At 37.1% G+C, this 21,207-nt stretch overlaps 1 protein-coding gene across 9 annotated transcripts in view; it reads left to right on the top strand.

Annotated features, from left to right (window-relative positions):
- The window catches only part of ACACA (acetyl-CoA carboxylase alpha), a 324,534-nt gene that overhangs the window by 222,342 nt on the left and 80,985 nt on the right, over positions 1-21,207 (top strand). For all 9 annotated transcript variants that reach the window (XM_017539866.2, XM_037742496.1, XM_037742495.1 and 6 more), the window contains 3 exons: positions 1,598-1,801; positions 7,782-7,937; positions 10,006-10,152. In XM_017539866.2, the coding sequence (XP_017395355.1) occupies positions 1,598-1,801; positions 7,782-7,937; positions 10,006-10,152 (507 nt within the window). The remainder of the gene's footprint in view (positions 1-1,597; positions 1,802-7,781; positions 7,938-10,005; positions 10,153-21,207) is intronic.

The raw sequence follows: 21,207 nt of genomic DNA, 5'->3' as shown, positions 1-21,207 counted from the left end.
TTTCTTTGAGAGACAGGGTCTTGCTTTGTTGCCAAGGCTAGTCTTGAACTTCTGGCCTCTAGCAATCCTCCCACCTCAGACTCCCAAAGTGCTGGGATTATATGCATGAGTCATCATGCCTGGTAGATTTTTGCTTCTTGAACTTAGTATCTGAGATCTGAGAAGTAGTTTTCTACTTTTTTTCCTTCAAAATTCCAAGCTAATGATGGGTTGCTTTTGTCTGTAAGGAAAGCCAAGGATAGGGCTACTCATTTGACTCAAATCTCATCATCTAGTTTAAGCAAAACTTCTCCTAAGCATTCTGGGACTGATGAGCTGGGAGACTTAAAACATGGCCTATGACACTGTGCAACTATATTTTTTTTAAGATGTGGCTTATCTTTTCTCTGAGTTTTTCAGATCAGCCTCTGCTTTCATTCTAACCACCCATATGCCCTGACTCTGCTTTTCCAATGATAGATAGCTGCCAATTTTCTATATATAAACATTGTTAGTTTTTGTTCCCATCAGAAAAGAATGGATAAATATCTCTTGGTTAACAAGCAAGTGTGATAATAGAGAAGTTAACTCCTTGAAACTCATTCTAACTTAAAATTCTGTAGTGCAGAAACAAACTGTGAGGGTGGCACTTACTACTAAAGAACTGCAAGAGTTAAAACCCACTTAACAATTGAAACCGATTAAAAAAAAAAAGAAAAAGAACCGCAAGAGAAAGAGAATGTAAGATATTCTTGAGATTTTCTAAGAAGTTGAGGAAGCATTTTAGAAAGATAATTCATTTAAGAAAAGATTGATTTTGTATAGCATATTCTAGCCACAGTATGTTCTGTGCAGCCATACTGGGGGAAAAAAAGCTTTGCTTTAGCATATAAATAACAAGAAATCATGTCTAAGGCTATTTGGTTAAAATAACTGTCCTAACCCTGAAAACTAAGAGCATTAACCTGTCTTGGTATAAAACTTAGAGAAACAAGGGAACATCTACTCCATCTTCTTAAATCCTGGATGGACTTAGCAGTGGCCAAGCTTCAGAGATTTGTTTAGAGAGAATGTTCTAGCACCACCTACAAATTGCCTTTCTTTAATTTGTGCAATTTACCAAGAGACATATATTATAAAGTTTAATAAAATTGTATGGAAAAAACCTCATGGTGGTAATTGCTATGTTGATTTAAAGTCCTGTAAGTGCGATGAAACATAGTTACCATGCATATAAATGCTACTTAATAGCTATTTAGCTAGAGATTTTATTCTTATTTGGGGCTTCCTCTTAAATCCCATGGCTTATAATTTTAGATATTGCAGATCTTTGATATAGAATGTGAATATAATTGGGAAAGGGGAAGGAGTTGCAGAGATTTGGCTGTTGTTAGCCAGAGAAAACCACTCAAATGCCAAGCCAACATGAAATTGTCCCTGACTTGTTCCAGGGAAGAATAGATTTGGAGAGAAACTATCTGACCACTTTTTGTAAGGTGTGCATCTCCACAAACCAATATCTTTTTTTTAGTCTTTCTTTCCCAAATATGGGCATACCTGAAACAGATCTTAGTTACAAGGTATTTAAGTTTTGCGCTTGGTGATGTGTCTGTGTCAGATTGAAGAATCTGTGCGGAGCATGGTAATGCGGTATGGAAGTCGCCTATGGAAATTGCGCGTCCTCCAGGCAGAACTGAAAATCAACATTCGCCTGACGCCAACTGGAAAAGCAATTCCCATCCGCCTCTTCCTGACAAACGAGTCTGGCTATTACTTGGATATCAGCCTATACAAGGAAGTGACTGACTCCAGGACAGCACAGGTACAATACTCAAATAGGATCCTCAGAGTTTTGACTTGATCCTACAGAAAAGACACTCATCCTTGTTATTGAAGACCCAAACTCACAAATAGCAGTGGGTCACCTGGTGGGGTTATCCTCTGTGAGCTTAAATGAGTATATGAATTTGAAAAACTTCATCTGCCTTATAAGATGTGCCTATGTTTTCTATCATGGATGTTATAAAACCGTTAACCATTTGTCATGTATTGGTAAGTACCAACAGATGCCAAGTGAACCTGACTCCAGAGGTTATTCTGTAGTTTAGGGCTGTTTTAGAGGGCTCTTGGGTTATTTCAGCAATCTAATCTTCTCTGATATGATGTGTCCTTCCTATTTTCACCATAATTAAACTACTCATTGACAAGTGAGGGAAAGAGAATTGTTAGATTGTGTCACCAACTTCTATGTTAAAGAAGGAAATTTTCAGCATAGTATAGTGGCATGAGCACTCTCATCAGTGACTATCATGTTTATCTATTGTGTTCTGTTTTTATCATATTTTTTGTGCCATCTATTATGTTGTTCCCTTTCCTTCAAAGGTTTCAGGATATCATATATTCTATAAGAGCAAAGTGGCAAATTTTAGCCCATTTTCAGGTTGGAAAATTGAGAATGTGAAAATAGAAAGTGAGTCAGGACACTAATTCTGTGATAACACAGAATTCCCTTTTAATGTTTTACTACCTTGGTTTCTAAATATTTGGATTCTTTACTGTGATACTGAATGTAGGTTGAACCATTGTTCATATTTTTGAAGAACTAGGATATTATTTTAGGGCTTCGGCCTGAATTCAAGAATTGCATTTCTTCTGATTAAAGGATGAACGTGCTCCAGTATACGTAAACAAGGGTTTCAGCCTATTCCGTGCTTTGGGTGCCAGGGAGAGATTATATGTCTCTTGTTTTTATCTATATCTTTTTAAATCCAGGAATAGAAGCAGGAAAATATATTTTTTAGTCTTTTGAAGATGAATTTTTAAAAATCTCAGTTTAGACAGTTATTAGAATGACCTTTTATTTTGTGCTTTGATTCTCAGTTAGGTGGCTAGAGAAATCTATCGTATGAGAAGTGAGCAGTTAAAAACAGAGAGAGAGAGAGTGCGCAAGAGCCTGAGTGGTGACCAAGAGAAAGAGTATTGAATAATTTTTGCTGTATTTGATGTTTTTTTAGTACAACCTTAAAGACATTTTCAGTCAAAGCTTTCGATGGGTAGGGATGTTTTAATTAACTTCTACAATGGCTTCAAGGCAGGTCTATTCTTGTGAAAAATAAGATGGCCACTTGAGATTTGAATGTTTTTGATAAATATGTTTGTTCTTCATAACTACTTTCTTTTTCTTTTTTTCTTTTCCTTTATTAGGAAACTTTGAGATTTCCCTCTTGCTGGCTAATGGTGACACAGGAGCGTGAAAGGCACAGATGCCTTCAGTCAGGGTTTAGTATTTTACCTGGTACAACAATAAGCATCTGAAAGAATGAACAAACCACCTTCAGCCTGAAGGAGAACCCCTTTTACCTAGGGTCCTGCATATTTTAAAAGCCCTGAAGGAAGAGGTCTTCTACAGACTCTTCACTTGAGAGAGTTCAAGAGCCACTGCCACAAGGGTACTAACTTTTGAGCCTGTGGCTAGAGGTGGAAAATGACAAAAGGAGCAGCCTCCAACCCAGTTTTGGTGCTCCTAATGCCTACATGGTGCTTATTGTCAAACTGTTTTTCCCTTTCTTTAATGAATCATTATATGAATTTAATACAGGACCGTGTCTGTTATTCATTCATTTGTTCTTTAATTTAATATTGATTGATTACTTATAGTGTGTCAGGCACTATGGATATAAAGACAAAAAGCAAACTATCCAAGAAATGTACATCACAATGGAAGAAGGCATAAATGATTTGTTTCTCTGTGGCGAAGAGGTGCTATTATAAATAAGCAAAGGGTTCTAGGGAGCAGACTATGGACCAGAAATTATTTTCTAAAAAAAAATATTTTTGATGGCTGCTGGTGAAAGGTGTATGATGTATAAAATGTGTACATATTTTCATGAACTTGTAAAACATATACTTAGCCAGTTTTTAGTTACTGTGTTCATTATAGTAGAAAATGGAACTTACATAGATAGTTGAAAATTCAGGAACTCCTATTACTATCAGCCTGTTGCCCTGGCACATCATTTATTCATTCTGCCAATAAGGAGCACGGTTGATTGGCTTGAGTTTTATTTTGTTTCATTTCCCTTGTTGTATAGGCTGTAACGAACACTGATGTCAGGCAGTCATAATGGGGAGAAGAGATTTGGGCAATCCATTGCTTAAGTGAATTGATTTCCAACATGCAGTGTAAGAGAAAAATAACATTTTAGGCCAGGTGCAGTGGCTCACACCTGTAATCCCAGCACTTTGGGAGGCCAGGGCAGATGGATCACCTGAGGTCAGGAGTTCAAGACCAGCCTGACCAGCAAGATGAAAGCCCGTTTCTACTAAAAATACAAAAATTAGCCAGGCGTGGTGGCAGACACCTGTAGTCCAAGCTACTTGGGAGGCTGAGACAGAGGAGAATTGCTTGAACCTGGGAGGCAGAGGTTGCACTGAGTTGAGATTGTGCCACTGCACTTTAGTCTGGGTGACAGAGTGAGACTCTGTCTCAAAAAATAATAATAGCAACATTTAAAACCGCCTTTAGACCGGACGTGGTGGCTCATGCCTGTGATCCCAGAACTTTGGGAGGCCAAGATGGGAGGATCACTTGAGACCAGGAGTTTGACACTAGCCAGTGCAACAAGGCAAGACCCTATCTCTACCAAAAAAAAAAAAAAAAAAAAAAAAAAAAAAAAAAAAAAAAAAAAAAAAAAAAAAAAAAAAAAAAGAAAATTAGCCAGGCATGGTGCCGTGTACCTGTAGTACCAACTACTCAGGAGGCTGAGGGAGGAGGATCACTTGAGCCCCGGAGTTTGAGGCTGCAATAAGCTATGATCATGTCTCCACACTCCAGCCTTGGCAACAGTGAGACACTGCCGCTAAAAATAATAAATAACACCTTTATTGAGGTATAATTTACATATAATAAAATAGACTCCTGTTGTGTGCACAGTTCAATTCATTCTGTCAAATATATACACCATGTAAGTACCATCATAGTCATGGTAGATAACATCTCATCACGGCAGAGTTCTCTTATACGCCTTTTCAGTCAAAGGCAGAAGCATCAACCCCAGCCTCAGGCAACCACTGATCTGCTGTCTGTTACTATAGAGTAGTTTTTGCTGGTCCTAGAATTTAAATCAAACAATGTGTAGTATTTTGTGTCTAGCTTATTTTACTCAGTATAATGTTTTTGAAGTTCAGTCATGTTGCATAGATTATGAATATGTTCCTTTTCATTTCTGAATAGTATTCCATTTCATGGAATTTTTTTATTTTTTTGAGACAGGGTCTCACTATCTTACCCAGGCTGGAGTGTAGTGTTATAATCATAGCTCACCACAGCCTCAACCTCCTGGGTTCAAGTAGTCCTCCCACCTCAGACTCCTAAGTAGCTGGGACTAAAGGCATGTACCACCACACCTGGCAAATTTTTAAATTTTTTGTAGAGACGGGGTCCCACAATGTTGCCCAGGCTTGTCTCGAATTCCTGGGTTCATGGGATCTTCCCACCTTGGCCTCCCAAAGTGCTAGAATTACAGGTGTGAGCTACCATATCCAGCCTCATTTTTAAGATTTATCAAAATGTTTATATTCATTTATCAAAATGTTTATATTCACAGAGATATTTTGGCAGGTAAAGTGACTGAGAGCTCTGACATGTTCCAAGAAAACAAGGTTTTTCAGAGTTTCCGTCAGATACAGCTTTGACTAAAAGGGCAGGCAATATCTTGACACTTTTTATTTCATTTGGGGATTCATGACTGCCACCTCAGATATTAGATGGTTCTTTATGAATTAATGGGAGGAATGGTAAGAATAGAAGTCTCTATTGAGTAGGAGAGTAAATTAAGACTACATGCCTGTGATGATAGTTTACAATGATTTGTGTGAGGAGTTGCATGTATATTTCCTAAGCCCATATTCAAGTTATGGATATTAAAAAAGAGGACTGAAACTCTAGTTCTCATTTTCCTATTTTCCAAGATAACCTGTTGATGGGCATTTGGGGTTTTATTTCCTAGTTTGATCTGTTAGTAATTAATAAAGCTGCTGTGAACATTCATTTACAAATCTTTGTGTAGATATATTTTTATTTCTCTTGGGTAAATATGTAAGAGTGTAATTGCTGGGACACAGTGAGTATATGCTTAACTTTATAAAAAAACTGACAAACTGCCAAAATGTTTGTACCATTTAAATTTCTGCCAGCAATATACATATGTACCAAGATCGTTTTCTCCGGCCCCCTTCCTCAGTTCATAGTTATGTTGCCTAACTGTGACCAGCCTGTCTTCATCCCAAAGCTTGGCAAAACTGAGTCTCAAACCCTATACCTATAAGTCTTGTCTCTTTCAACAGACAAGAAACGTAGTTCCAGGAACCTGCTGCTTTTACCCTGTTTTCTTATTTTGATTTAGCTTACCTGTTCTGAGTGCAGTTTTCTCATACTGTACACTTGCCTTACTTAATACTTTGAATCTCTTAAAACATTATTGCTTCCGCTCTCACATTCCTAAGACATTACTAATTTTACCTCCCATAGGGTGACTTTTCCTATTGACCTTGTAGATGAGGACTGGGAGCTCCAGTCTCTGAGCTTTTACAGCAGCCTGAGACACATTTGCCCCAGAACAGGACCTGATTGACAGATTAGCAGAACATTCATTCCTCTGAGCTAAGGGGCTAAGGATTCACAGATGAACTGTACCCAGGATTTAGGAAAGTACTTAATTCTATTCCTGTGCATATATATCAGATCCACAAATCTATTCATTAATGGTAGACTTGTGCTTATTTTGTAAGTCTGAATAGATATGTAGGTATACACATACCCTTACATCCCAGTCTCCATTTGTATTCACTGCATTGGGAATTTATATTTTATGTATCTATGCATAAAGTGCCTAGTTTAGTGTTATACAACCTCTGGGCACTCAATAAATATTAATTGAATTGAAATAATGGCATCCCTTATAAATATTCATAAGCAAATAAAACTATCTAAATATATGGAGTATGAAGTACTCCTCTAGAAATATTTGAGTTAAAATGATTAAAAACCAGGGTAGCGATTTCATTATGTGACAATATAGGTATTGCAGGAGCTATTCCCTAGTTGTAAATAGTATCCTGAGGAGAAGTAAATACGTATATATATGTATATGTTTTTTAATATATAATTTAATATAGTTATTTTACTATATGTAAAATATAAGGCTATGTCTCATGGGCTAACAAGAATTAACTAGATGGATGGACGGATGAAATTCACTCTGGCAGAAATCTTTGAAGCCTTTGCGTAGTTAGTAATACTTATGAAGTACCATCTAATCAAGTCGACTAAAGAACTAAAGCACAGCTGATAGATATAGTAGAGCCTTGATCTGGCCTTCTGCCATTGGGGAAAGAAGAGAATTATCTTTACTGCATAGCTGTTCTTCAACTTCAATACTAGGGCTGCTCAGACTGGTTAGCTGATGTACTTCATTTCTGAGTATATGAGATTCAGCTGATTTTAGATGGCTAGCATGGTCATTCTGTCTTTGAGATGTGAAATGTGCATCATACTTTCTTGTTGATTCCAACTAATGTAAAAGTGAGAGCAGTTATGGGGCATGGCTGGTTATATATATATTTTTTGGAGTTGGTTAATCTGTGGCGAGGTGAGAGTGCCAAGTACCCAATGTTAAGAGGCATACCTCAACCTACCAAAAATGTTTCTGAAGAAATAACATTTGTGAAAAAAAGCCCCTCTAGGCAGCTGTCTGATTTTTTTTCTGTCTCTTAACTCCCCATGCCATTTTTTTTTCCTGCAGATCATGTTTCAGGCATATGGAGACAAACAGGGACCACTGCATGGAATGTTAATCAATACTCCTTATGTGACCAAAGACCTGCTGCAATCAAAGAGGTTCCAGGCGCAATCCTTAGGGACAACATACATATATGATATCCCAGAGATGTTTCGGCAGGTAAGGTGCCTAACTGGAGGGTCTGACATGTTCTAAGGAGGCAAAGTTTTCCCGAATTTCCATCAGATGCAGCTTTGGCTAGAAGGGGGCACTCCAAAGGGCAAGAAATATCTTGACACTGTTTTCTTTTTTATTTCATTTGAGGGTTGGTGACTGCCAACTCAGATATTGGATGATTCTTTGTGAATTAATGAGAGGAATGGTGAGAATAGAAGTCTCTTTTGAGTAGGAGAGCGTAAACTAAGACTATATGCCTGTGGTGATAGTTTGCAGTGACTTGTGTGAAGAGTTACATGTATATTTCCTAAGTCTATATTCAAATTATGGATATTAAAAAAGAGATCTGATACTTTAGTTCTGATTTTCCAAGATAACCCTGGTCCCTAGTTGATAGCCTAGATTAATATGATGAGAATCAATATAGATAGCATAGACAATGGATACAGAGTTCATGATACACAGTTTAAAGTATAAGTTCTTTAGTAGGAGATGCATTATAGCTGAATAAAAACTGGCATGAGAAAATTTGATGTTATGAATCTCAACCTTGATATGAAAATAAATTCCTTCAATCTGTATGGTGAATCATCTCTATGCTGCAGATTTTCCTTCTATCAATAGAAGGCAAGGAAAGACTATCACCAGTAGAAAATGCAACCAATAAATAAGGTATCAAAAGAATACTGAATTTGTTCTTTTTAAAAAAATCTATGAATATAGGATTTTTCCAGGTCTCCTAGTCAATACTACCAGTATCACCACATTTTGAATTTTAGTAAAGTAATATATGTGACCTTAGTAAATAGTCTATGTAGAATTCCTGTGTTATTCACAAATACAAGAGATTACCTTTATGCAACCATTTGTTTACAAGTTCTATATCCTTCAAGAGTCTTTCATTCAGTATTTCCCTTTTATAGCATTGCTAGCCTAAAAGCTGAATGTTGCTTTTGTTTCCCAATGCCAGTGCTATAAATGGAAATCATATTCGATGTAATTCTTCCTATATAATAGACATAAACACACTGATTAGGATGCATAGGTATGCATGAGTCATTTGAGCTTTAAATGTTGCTTTGAGGCAAGCAAAGAAAGAGCTGAACTAGCTCCCACTTCATGAGGGATTTATTTATAGGAAGTTGAAAATGGAAATCATAATTTTTAAATGAATAGGTATGTCTGTTTTTTCAAAATTGAGCAGAATTGATCTGCACATTTACAAAAGTCATACATATCTAGTGAGCTAATTCCTGTGTATATAGCTATGAAAAATATTAGAGGCTAGACGTGGTGGCTCACACCTGTAATCCCAGCCCTTTGGGAGGCCAAGGCGGGTAGATCACAAGATCAAGAGATTGAGACCATCCTGGCCAACATGGTGAAACCCTGTCTTTACTAAAAATACAAAAATTAGCTGGGAGTGGTGGCATGTGCCCGTAGTCCCAGCTACTCGGGAGGCTGAGGCAGGAGAATCGCTTGAACCCAGGAGGTGGAGGTTACAGTGAGTCGAGATCAGGCCACTGCACTCCAGCCTGGGTGACAGAGCGAGACTCAGTCTCAAAAAAAAAAAAAAAAAAAAAAAAAAAGAAAAATATTAGAAATAGATTTCTTCCCTGGAACCTCTAGTAGAAACGTCATTCTGGCCTTCTTGGATTTTCCTTTTATTAGCTGACTGTTATGTCATTTTCCTGGATATTCCTCTGTTGTCAAGTTTCCTTAAGATTTTCTTTTTCCTTGTTTTAAGGAGTTGATGCTCCTTATTTAGTTTTTTAATTTTAATATTCTTAGGATAGTGTTAGTAGGTCTTTCCTGTTTGTTAATGCACTCATGCTGATTTGGAATCACTCAGTATTTTGACTTTGTTGGCAAAGTGCCTGACATTTGACATGTAAAAAATAATTACAAATCTCTCTTAACTGAGAATGGGAGCTGGAGAATTTAGTCCAATGTTTAGACTCTGCAGAACACTTTGAAAAGAAAGCAAACCAGATTGACTGACTGTTAATCATTATTTTTGTCTGTATTGAAATTATTGTCACTGATTAGTCAAACTTCTTTTCTCCACTAGTCCCTGATCAAACTCTGGGAGTCTATGTCCACTCAGGCCTGCCTTCCGGCCCCTCCTCTGCCTTCTGACATGCTGACATACACCGAACTGGTATTGGATGACCAAGGTCAGCTCGTCCACATGAACAGGCTTCCAGGAGGAAATGAGGCAAGTAGTTGACACACCTCTTCCCTTTCTTATCTCTGTGCTCTCTAGTACCAGCTTTCTGTGAGGTGGCCATTAAATAGCACTGCAGCATAGTAGTCTTGTTGGGAGAGTTCTTTAGAGAGAGCATTGACTGGGTATCAAGAAATTATTAATTTTCTAGGTGTGATAATGGTGTTGTGATTTTGCTCTCTAAAATCGTATTGTCTTAACACAAAGAACTCAGTTTTAAAAAAAATAAAAAGGAATATTATTTTCTTTTAGAGATACAGACTAAAACATTTACAGATGTAGTGATTTGCTTCTAAGTAAAGAGGTGTGGGGTGGGTATATAGATGAAATAGGGTTGGTCATGAGTTGATCGTTGAAGCTAGGTGATAGCTAGGTGAGAATAGATTATTTTCCCTGTTTTTGTATATGTTTGAAATTTGGGATTTTCTTTTTTTCTTTTTTTGAGATAGTGCCTCACTCTGTCACACAGGCTGGAGTGCAGTGGCACAATCTCAGCTCACTGCAGCTTGACCTCCCCAGCTCAAGGGATCCTCTCACCTCAGTCTCCTGAGTAGCTGATACCACAGGTGTGCACCACTACACTTGGCTAAATTTGGTATTTTTTACTAGAGATGGGGTTTTACCATGTTGGTCTCAAACTCCTGAGCTCAAGCAATCTGCCTGCCTCAGCCTCCTCAACGTGTTGGGATTATAGCCGTGTACCATTGCGTCCAGCTGAGATTTTCTGTAATGAAAACATTTAAAGTATTGTTTTGCCTAAGGTTTTTTTCTTATTTGGATGCATATTAATAAGTGCATTTTTCAGTGTCTTTTCCATGTGCGATTCATGTGAGCATGATAAACGTGTTCTTGAAGGGGCTCAATCAGAATCGGGTTTAAACATAAAAGAATGTAACGGAGAACCCATTTTTTGATAATTATCCCAAGAATGCATTTTCTAGTCTTGGCATCCTTTCTCTCAGAGTGACCTGTAAATAGTGTATAAAGTCATATTCTGCCCTGTACTTTTATACCCTTGTCCATGCATTATTATGATTCTTTCTGATTTTAACTGTGCTTCTAATGTACAGTTATAACAGTGATCATGCCAGTAACAGATCTAAAAAGAGAACTATGTTTATTTCAACCTTAAATATAATCCCTACATAAATTTCATTCCATTGAAGGAGTAATCTTTAGCTGTGTGTTCACCATAAACAGGCTGGATAGACTGTTGAAAATGATAAGCAGTTTGTTTCTATTTTGTTCAGTCTTTTTCAAAAAATTTCACTGTTTGTACAAGGTATATGGCTATTTCAGTAATATGCCAGTGGATGCCAACAGTAGGTGATTTGGTATCAAGATGGTTGCAAGCATTGGACCAGATGGAGAGTATCAGACTTGTAAGAAGAGCCGCAACAAATAGCAAAGTCAAGAGGATGGGGTGGGAGGATGCAAAACATTTTGACAAGCATAGATATATACTTGTCAGCACACAAAGTTGAAGCAGAGGTTTGTGTCACTGCATGTAGCATCTGCCTACTGAGCCCCTCAGCAGCAAAGAAAAGCTTCATTGTGCTAGACTTAAATTCTGATTCATTGAATAGTGTAGTCTTCAGGAATGGAAGGTACCCTTGTGAACATGGGGCTGAGAGTAAAATGGTTTTAACTAATGTAATTAAAACACAAAATGAGATTTTTGGCCACGTGAAAGCTAACCGCAGTGCTGTGTGAAACCCCTTGCCATGATCTTTCTCTCCTGCTTTCTTTCTGCTCTCATTCTGTGTTTGAGCGAATGGAGACTGGGGGAATGGTGAAGTCCCAGAGGGACAGAGCTCTGTTCTTGCTGAAATTACAAGCACAGAGCTGCCTGGGCATGAACATGTAGTGTTTACTCTGCCAGTATGAATACAAATAGTCTTATTATACAGGACTCTGTACCCAAAGACCACACACACATGCACACACACACACACACACACACACACACACACACACGAATTTTTTAAAAAATTAAAGGTTTTTTTTTAACCCTTTTAAGACCTAACAAACCTTAGTGGAAAAGATAAGTCTTAAACAGTTGCATAGGATGATAGCTATAAGTAGTAATAGATCTAGTATAGGAGCCACATGTTTTCCTTTGTCCAGTGCTTTAATTGTTTTGAAACCAGAAAGCTAATAGTATTTGTTCAAAAGATTTTGAGTTTTTGTCAGTTCTCACTTTCCTCTTCTTCTACAGTTTTCCCTCTTTAGTTGCCTATTTTCTTTGTTCTCTTTTTCTTTTCTTCAAATGATTGACTAGGATTGAGTCTGAGTGTTAGCTTGCTGTTTCTGAGCCTTTGAGCTTGGGAGGAGTGAGACCGATGTTCTTTTGTGAGCAGTTAGTGACTAATGCCCAGGATGGCTGGTGAAGTCAGTCAGTGGCCTTAGCTAGATTATAGGGCACTGCACGACAGGAAGGAGGTTGGGGTATTAGTATCAAACTCTGCTACCAATAGCTTGAACATACAATGGAGCATGTCCACTGAGAGACTGACCAATATCAGGATGGAGTTTCAGCAGTCGGAACTCTGAGGGACAGCTGTGCCTAAGAGATGATGAGGTGTCAGTAGGATGTATTTCCTCATGCTGAGCCCAGTTTTATCAGGGCAAGTTGACTTTCGGCTATTGCGGTTTAATTTTCTTTGGCCAAAGAGCAAGTTTGTCATGAGCCTGGCACTCTACGTATTACCCCAAGAATGATGTGAGGGGAATGAAAAGAGCTCATGCTGATGAGATTTGGAGCAAATCTGTCCTGTCCCAAAGAGAATGGGCATCCAAATAGAGCCTTGAGAAAGAGTTTTATTAAAAAAGGAATAAAAAATTGACCTGTTAATGTTCTGAGAGCCAAGGCTCAATGTAAATGCATTGGTGCTATGTAGACATTAAATCATCATAATGTGGTGTTCTACCAAAAGTGATGGCTCTACCAGATCATCATTGTGGGTGGTGTTGCATTACCTTGAAGGATTGGAGTTTCTGGGTTTGCAAGCTAACACATGGGATGTAAGGAGTAAGGGCAAAACAAGAGATTCCTGCAGAGTTTTCCCATGAATTGAGGTGCTTTTCTCCATGATCGAAAGCAGAAAACCTGCACTTACCAGATCATCAGCTGTATGAGTGGCCAGTCTCTCTTTCTTTCTTATTTATATATTTTTTTCCAGGACAGTAAACAGGTAAAATGGTGATGGGACCAGGACTTGGACCAATTCAGTTCCATTTAGTTTTAGGTAACTTCTTTGCCATTTGAGGAGGAATATTGGCTGTTTCAGTAGAGATGTGACCTGCATTTTGAACATTTATGCCTGTGTTTAGAGCAAGAGAAGGAGCTTTTCTGATACGATATTAGCTACTCTCCCCTTTCTATTTTCCTAGTTGTCCCTTCCCCATAAAGAAAGGTGTAACTAAAGGAATGCCACATAATGCATGATGAAAGGTATAGGAGAGCACATTTTTCTCTTTGTCGTCTTTATATGGCATTACATTTAGTATGAATTTACAGTAGGAATAGAAAAGATGTAGACCAAATCTGTGAACTACATTACTTGCAAATAGCTCCAAAGATGAGTTGTCCAGGATTTTTCTTAATAGTTTCAAGTAAAGATGAAAATTGAGGAAAATGTGATTGCAACATAGACTAAACTGATCTTATTCTAGCTGCTGTGATGCTGCAGTGATGGGCACTGTATGTAAATACACAGCTAGATGAATGTGTGCTGCTGAGCCTGGATACAGGAGAAATGCAGCTGTCCAACAGTTCTACTTTACCACTTCTCGATTTTGGAGGAATTGTTTTCATTTTCCTGCCAGTTTGCTAACCTGTTTTGATCATTTGGTGGAAGCTATAATTGCAGGTGGGAACATTTTGAGTAACAGTTCGCAATCCAGAGTGCAGCTGCTTTTCACACTAAATCCTGTTATTAAAAAGCTCAGGCTAAGATCAAGCCAAGGGCTGTAACGGACTAGACAGAGAACAACTTAACTTTGCTTGGTAGGACAAAGAAAATACCAGCCTTCTTGAGACTGTGCTCTTATTTATTCTGACATACATTATTACTATTCTTTTATTTTATTTCTTTTTATCAGCTCTGTGAACTAGAACAATAATCTCTAAATTGGGCTTTGCTGAAAGATATGTTAGAGAGTCAGTTTCCGTAGTAGTTTTAATGATAGAAGAAATTAGGACCCTGTTTTTCTTTACCATTTCAGAACATGGGCAGCTTTTTAACATTCTGTCTCACCATGCCTGTCATAATGAAAAACTGAGACGAGAAGACGATGTTGTGATGTTGTATTTGGAAGCAGTTATAATAATTAGATGCAAGATGTATACCCAAAAAAGGGTTGGTATTCAAAGACTAGAATTCTTGGTATAAAAGTTTTTCTGGGAGAAAAGTATATTGAAAATTGAGTGCAATTTCGTAGTTACCTCTACGCACACTACCATTCTTAAGAATTGTGGTAACTCTAACGCTTCATTTTTTGAGATGGGCACTAGGTGTCAGGGTTTTTCCTTCTCAGCAGCTTAGCATTCTCACAAGCCTCTTGAATTGCCCTGTTTGTTGAGGCAGATTCACTGGTGTCCTTTTTTCAGTTGGTATAGCAACCTTTACGTAGTGTTCCTACAATAAGCAATTGCAATTTTAACTCTTTGGTTGAAGATCTCTTGAACCTTGCATCAGGGATCTACATATTTTTTTAAGGAGAAGGTTGATTGAAGAGGAAACACAGTAGTATAAATTAAAGTTTAAAGACTAGCTGCCACCCAGGCACAGTGGCTCACGCCTAAAACACTTTGGGAGGCCATGGTGGGTGGATCACTTGAGGCCAGGAGTTTGAGACTAGCCTGGCCAACATGGCGAAACCCTATCTCTACAAAACTTAGCCGGTTGCCTGTAACCTCAGCTACTCAGGAGCTTGAGGCACAAGAATCTCTTGAACCTGGGAGGTGGAGGATGCAGTGAACCAAGATCGCACCACTGCACTCCAGCCTGGGTGACAGAGTGAGACTCTGGCTGAAAAAAAAAAAAAAAGACTAGCTACCATGATGACTAGTATTTTGGTTTTAGTCCTGCTTTGTGTTCTCAGGGGTGAAATGGTGGGGACAGTGAGAATTAGGAGTTCAGTTTTGGAACTGCTCAGTCCTACCAATACCTATATTTAATTACTGTTTAGCTGTTGGCAGTTAACTGATATCCTGAATCTACCAAATCATAGCATCTCATTAATTTTATTTTAAACCTGCAAAAAAAACACAGAGTGATATGACAAATACCCCTGTATCTACTAATCAGCTTAAATAAATCTTACCATTTTGACCATGCTCCTCGCTTGCATGTTACTGTAATCCTTTGAATCTCTAATTTGAGTATCAAAAAAACAATTTAGGAGTTGGTAAGGAAAGAAAGTTGGTGAGCTTATATAGGTCTTACAGATTAGAAGAAATTAATTAGTAGATCTATTTTGACAGTTCTTAGGCTGGACCTCTTAACCCAAAGGACCTCTTATTTTAGAAAAACCACCATAACCCTCTGTCTTAATTCACTTAGTTGACATTTTCCATACTCTCAAAGGAATTGCTTAGGTTATCCTGGACTCAAATTCTAGTGGAAACCATTATGTTCTAAAACTCTGCCTATAGAGAGTGTGTATGTGCTTATGCGTTTTGGGGGTGAGAAAAGGGTAGACCATTTCTCATGAACACAGGACCCAAATATTTTTCTAGTTTAACATTAGATTTTTTTCATTGTTTTAGTAAATTTAACCTCAAAATAGCTTCATGAATGTGATGCTAATTTGGATGTACTTTACTGTGCTTTTGTTTCATTCTTTCAAAATCAATTTGCTTTTTCATGCTGCATATGAGAATTGAGTCAGTGTCGGTCTTTTAGTTATGTGTTAGGGAAGAGGCATATTTGAATTATACTATGCTAAGGTGAGTTCTGAAACAGACCTAAGTGAAGCGGTTCTGAAAAACAGGACTTGGTCTCTGCATTGATTGTTCAACATATAAAAAGAGTCTTTGCCATCAGTCTGTCCCTAAAGATAGGAGAATGTTTGTAAGTGCTTTGGAATCCTCAGCAGAAAAGGGTCGCATACATATGATTATGTATAATTATGATTATCCATAAATGATTATAATTATATATAAGTATTCATAATTTGTGCTTGCCTTATTTTTCATCAAGGCTTTGAAAAATCAATTTTGAATCCTTGAGATTAAGTATAAAGAAAGATGTATTATGGGATATATGGTAAGATAGTTTTAATTATATGTTTTTGTTCTTTTATTCTCACTCTAAGTTAGTATGTTTGGCTGCAAGTCTTTGTCTAAAATGATCTTCCAAACCAAATTTGGATCCCTCGTTAGAAAAATATGGAGGCTAATTTTGAAAAATAAGTCTTTCTACTTTGGAATTACTTCTAAGGAATTTCTGACACTGTTCTTTTGGGATGTATATACTTTTCTCAGAATTCCTTCTGAATGACTATTATTGGTGTTGGAGATTTCTCATCAGGTTGAGTAGTTTTTACTCATTTTTTTTTTGATAGCAAAATGAGGCTTAATAACCTTAACTGACTTTGAAAATCCTAATGCATCCACTGGCTCACTAAAGTAGCACTTGTGGAGGGCTCCCTAGTTCCTTTCAAAAGTAAGTCTATAGCTAGCCTTTAAACAAAAGAACGTACTTGCCGGCGTATTTGTACCTGTCTTAAGTGGTAAGATTTTACTGAAAAGCGATGTGATATAGTACCCTATGTCAAGAAACTTTACAGCTCCAACCAGAGGCAGTAATGAACATCAGGACAGCAACAGATGACACCAGAGGATGAGGTGTAGCGTGGGGCACCAGAGTTCAGCACTCATTCATATGATTAATGGACAAGGCTTCTGGGACTATTGTAGGCCAACTTGGTTAATTTCCGTATCAACCAATTAATCCTGGGCCCCATTTCTGAAATACCACTGGCTTCTATGTTCTCCACTGCATGTTTTTTAAAAAATAATTCCTACGATTATTACTGTGGGTACATATGTAAAATTACTGTGGTTTCATGTATATAAATGTTACGGGGAGAAATAATTTCCCTGTTCAAAGTTAATGTTTCTAATCTTTGATAACATTTTCAAAGAATTACCTCTGGGATGAATTTTTTTTGCTCTAAAAGTTGTATTTTTTTTACCCTTTTATCGCTGTTTAGAGAGGTCGAGGTGAGTTTATTCAGCCATTTTTGAATTATCCAAGCATGAAAAAAGGAGTTTTTCAGCTGTTAAGAAAATTATTTTGAGCTCTTTCATGTGGTCACACAACACTAAACAATAGAACATTGGTATCTGGCAAATAATACAATATAGAAAGGCATTGACATATTTTTCAGCATGGCTTTTCCAAATGGCACAAATTAAGTCAAGTATTATATTTTAAGCCATGTGGCTTAAAAAAATATAATTTAAGACCTATACAGTATTTTCTGATATTTCATCAAGTATGTTTTATTGTGAGACTAACATGAGTTAAAATTACTATGATAATTATTTTCTGATAGTATATAATTAAAAGTACAGATTTAATATTCCATATAAGATACAAAAGGGGGAAAGAGGTAACATTCTGTTATGTATCTGAAAAGGAACTCAAGTTCAGATTCCTTCTCTCTGAGTCTTAGTTTTCTCATTTTTGTGTTGCAGATGATGCCCAAGTCTGGGTTAGCACTAACATTCTGGGATTCTTTGTATTGCTGCTGCTCAAGGGCCTTTCAGGGAAGTCATCTTCCTGGCAGTAGCAGAATTAGAATAATAGCTTTCAAGACTCTTCCAAAAAATCTTTAGGCTTTTAGCATGAATATGGTAAATATAGCATCAACATTTCAGCCAGCCTAACCTGTGTTTAAATCCGAATAGAAAGGTATTGTTACAGCTCAAGTCAAAGTGTGGAGATGTAAGAAAGGCAACTGTGGCAAAGATATTCCCTTTCTGCCTCCCACAGCATAGCTGGAATTGATGGATAATTTTTCACTCTTAAAAAACAAAATCCTGGCATGCTTTGCCCCTTAGCTTTTCCTGCAGATTTCTTTGTTGAGCTTAATATTGTTGTTTTATTTTGTAGTAACAGCAGCAGCTTTGGGAAGTGCCTGTGTGCGCTTGCACATTCTATTCATACTGATAGTACAATTAATGTTGATGTCAATTTTGGTGTTAATTTTGGGTCATGATTAGTGTTGACACTTTGTGTCAGACTAATGGCATTTATGGGCACCATCAGAATAAATGTTAATATTATCATGTTTTCACTATCTGTTATAGTAACATTAAACCAAGGTCCTCCCAGGAGAAAAAATACATATATGGATAGATAGATAATGCCTTTCTGTATCACTGGTGTTACTCAGCGAGAAAATGACATCTCAGGGCAGAATCCTAATCACTGTTTCGAGCATCAGAAATAATGATCACCTCTGATCGGAGGTTGTGAATAATTCATTCGGTTTGATTTTCACGTCCTGTCCAGTGATACTTTTCAAACCAAATGTGTTTCTACAGGAAAATAATGGTCCCACTTCTTATGGAAATACTGTGGCACAAATCATTTTACCCACATAAAAACAGTTAAATAAGACTGTTCTCTTCTGCTTGCTTTCTCCTCCCCATCCCCTCCTCCCTCACTTGTACATGTTCATTCTAGAATCAGAATGTAGCCAAAGAAATATTTTCTGCCTTAGAACTTGTATAAGGGAAACAAATATTTATTTCTGCTTATCCTTAGCTTATTCACTGTAGTTCTTTTGATCCTCTTCCCTTTTTCACTTTTAAGATAATTAGCTTAGGTCGATAACCCTAAACCTAATAAACCTGCTCATTGGAATGCTCTGTTATGAAAAATAATCTGAAATTAAATATTTTAAAACTTATTCATGGCTACGGTAATGAAAAAATAATTTGTAGTAAGTACCTAGGACCATTTGGTTAGTCGGTGCATGAGAGAGGCAGTGATCAGAGAAGATGCTGGCACTGCCTGTTCAAATCTGAAACTCATTAGACCATAAACCCGCTCACTTACAAGCGGGCTACAGGCTACCTTTGTGTTAATTTCTTAGCTCTTCCATCTTCCTTCAGCTCTTCGTCCTGGCATGTCATTTTCACCAGGTTTCACCTGGATAAAAATGTTGGAGAAGACCCCTCCAAAAGGAGGATTCAATGATGGGGTCTCCTTTAGTTATTATTCTTCAGTTAATATACATGGCAGCTTGGGCGTAGGTGAAATCAATGAATGTCACATTGCTAATCACATTGTCACACTGTGTATACTTTTATAGTGAATGTAGAATTTTCAGTATGAAATCTCCATTGTGTGTATAGTGTAGATAGACCCATCTATAGAAAGCAATTTGACTGAAAAACTTACAGTGTACTAATTAAATGAGGGGGAAATATGACTGTCTTCTGAAGCAGTGACCTAATCCTTTGAGATGAAACTATTCTTAGGTAGAATATTTTGAAACATTTCTCCTGAATGTTGTGACCCCCCCTTTTTTTTTTTTTTTTTTTTTTTTTTTTTTAAATCTAACAAGGGCTGGGGGAAGCGTTTTTCAACCTAATTTTCATCATCAGACAGAAAGTATTTTGCATTCAGAAACCATTTCCAGTATCAAATTCAGTTTTATCAAGTGATTAGTTGAGTTTGGTGGGGAATAATTTAAAAACACAAAGTTGGAAGTAGCTGTGGTGCTTCTACACTGGAGGAGAGCAGTTGCTATTCTCAAGTTGCAAGCTTCCTCTCAGTCACTGTGCATCACAACTGGATTATTGTGTTATATGTCTTTGCAGCTGTTACAGACCTGCATCTGTTGACACCATGTGTTCCTACCCAGGACTGCTAGAAGAAATAGGCGAGTGGGTGAATTGATACCTTCCCTGCCTATCAGTGCAAACATCTTTCTATGTACATATGTTTGTAAAGTTCTTTAGCCCCCTTCAAGATGAAAGGCTCTGTATAAATATAAGCTTTCGATTTTAGTACGTTTGTAATACATGTGGTACAGTCCTAAATATGTATTTAGCTGATAGGCACTGTTCTTGTCTATTGTACAAATATTGACTTTAAAAGTATAAATATGTATTTAACCATCAGACCAGAAAAACACTGAAGCAGTTACTTCTCAGGTAGAGATATTAATATTGTATAAACCTATATATACATATGTTTACACTCTACCACATCATTGCAGAGCATTTCGTTTTAGAAAACAAAATAACCCAACGAACTAACATAGTTCTTGATATTTCTTTCTCTTTAAAGTGAGTCTTGCTTTTTTATTTTCATATGTTTCTCTCTTTCAAATTTTATATAAATAAGATCTGTTTTAGTATGATTAAAATCTAGAATTAGTTCCTCTAAAATATGGGAAATTGATTAGGCTGGTGAGGTTTTTTTTTTTCCCCCTTAAAGAATTTTTTTTGTTTGTGTTATAGAAATGCTCAAACGTACACTAAAAGGCATAAATAATATAAACTCCCATGTACCTATCACCCAGTGAAGAAGAATTTGGTAGTTTTCTTTTCTAAGTTATTTTTTATTTGATAAAAAGTTAAAGTTATCAGTGTAATATAAGCGCAAAAAAGAAAATGTGGAGAATGGAAAAAATGCAATACAATCCCATCGTACCAATAATTATCACCTTATTTTTTTGTTTCTTATTTTTTTGTTTTTTTTTCCCCCAACATTCTTTTCCATTGATGAAGTTGTCATGCATACTATGCATTTACTATGTACTAGCACTGTCCTAGGACTTAACATGTCTTTAATCCTCACAACAAACTTAGGCAGTAGATTTTTACTACCCCTGTTTTACCAGTGGAGGAACTGAGGTACAGGGAGGTTGATAACTTACCTAAGGATATATAGCTAGAAAGCTGAGTTTCAGTTCTGTCAAATTCTCTTAGATTCAGATTCAGAATCTCAGAATGTGGCTCCTGAGTCTGAGCCCTTTTCTAAGCTAGTATTACATCATGGGTTTTTGTTTTTTTTT

The sequence above is a fragment of the Cebus imitator genome, unplaced genomic scaffold (assembly GCF_001604975.1).
Source record: "Cebus imitator isolate Cc_AM_T3 unplaced genomic scaffold, Cebus_imitator-1.0 Scaffold121, whole genome shotgun sequence".
Lineage (NCBI taxonomy): Eukaryota > Metazoa > Chordata > Mammalia > Primates > Cebidae > Cebus > Cebus imitator.
Note: the sequence above shows the minus strand (reverse complement) of the source record. Positions and strands in the feature narration are given on the sequence as shown.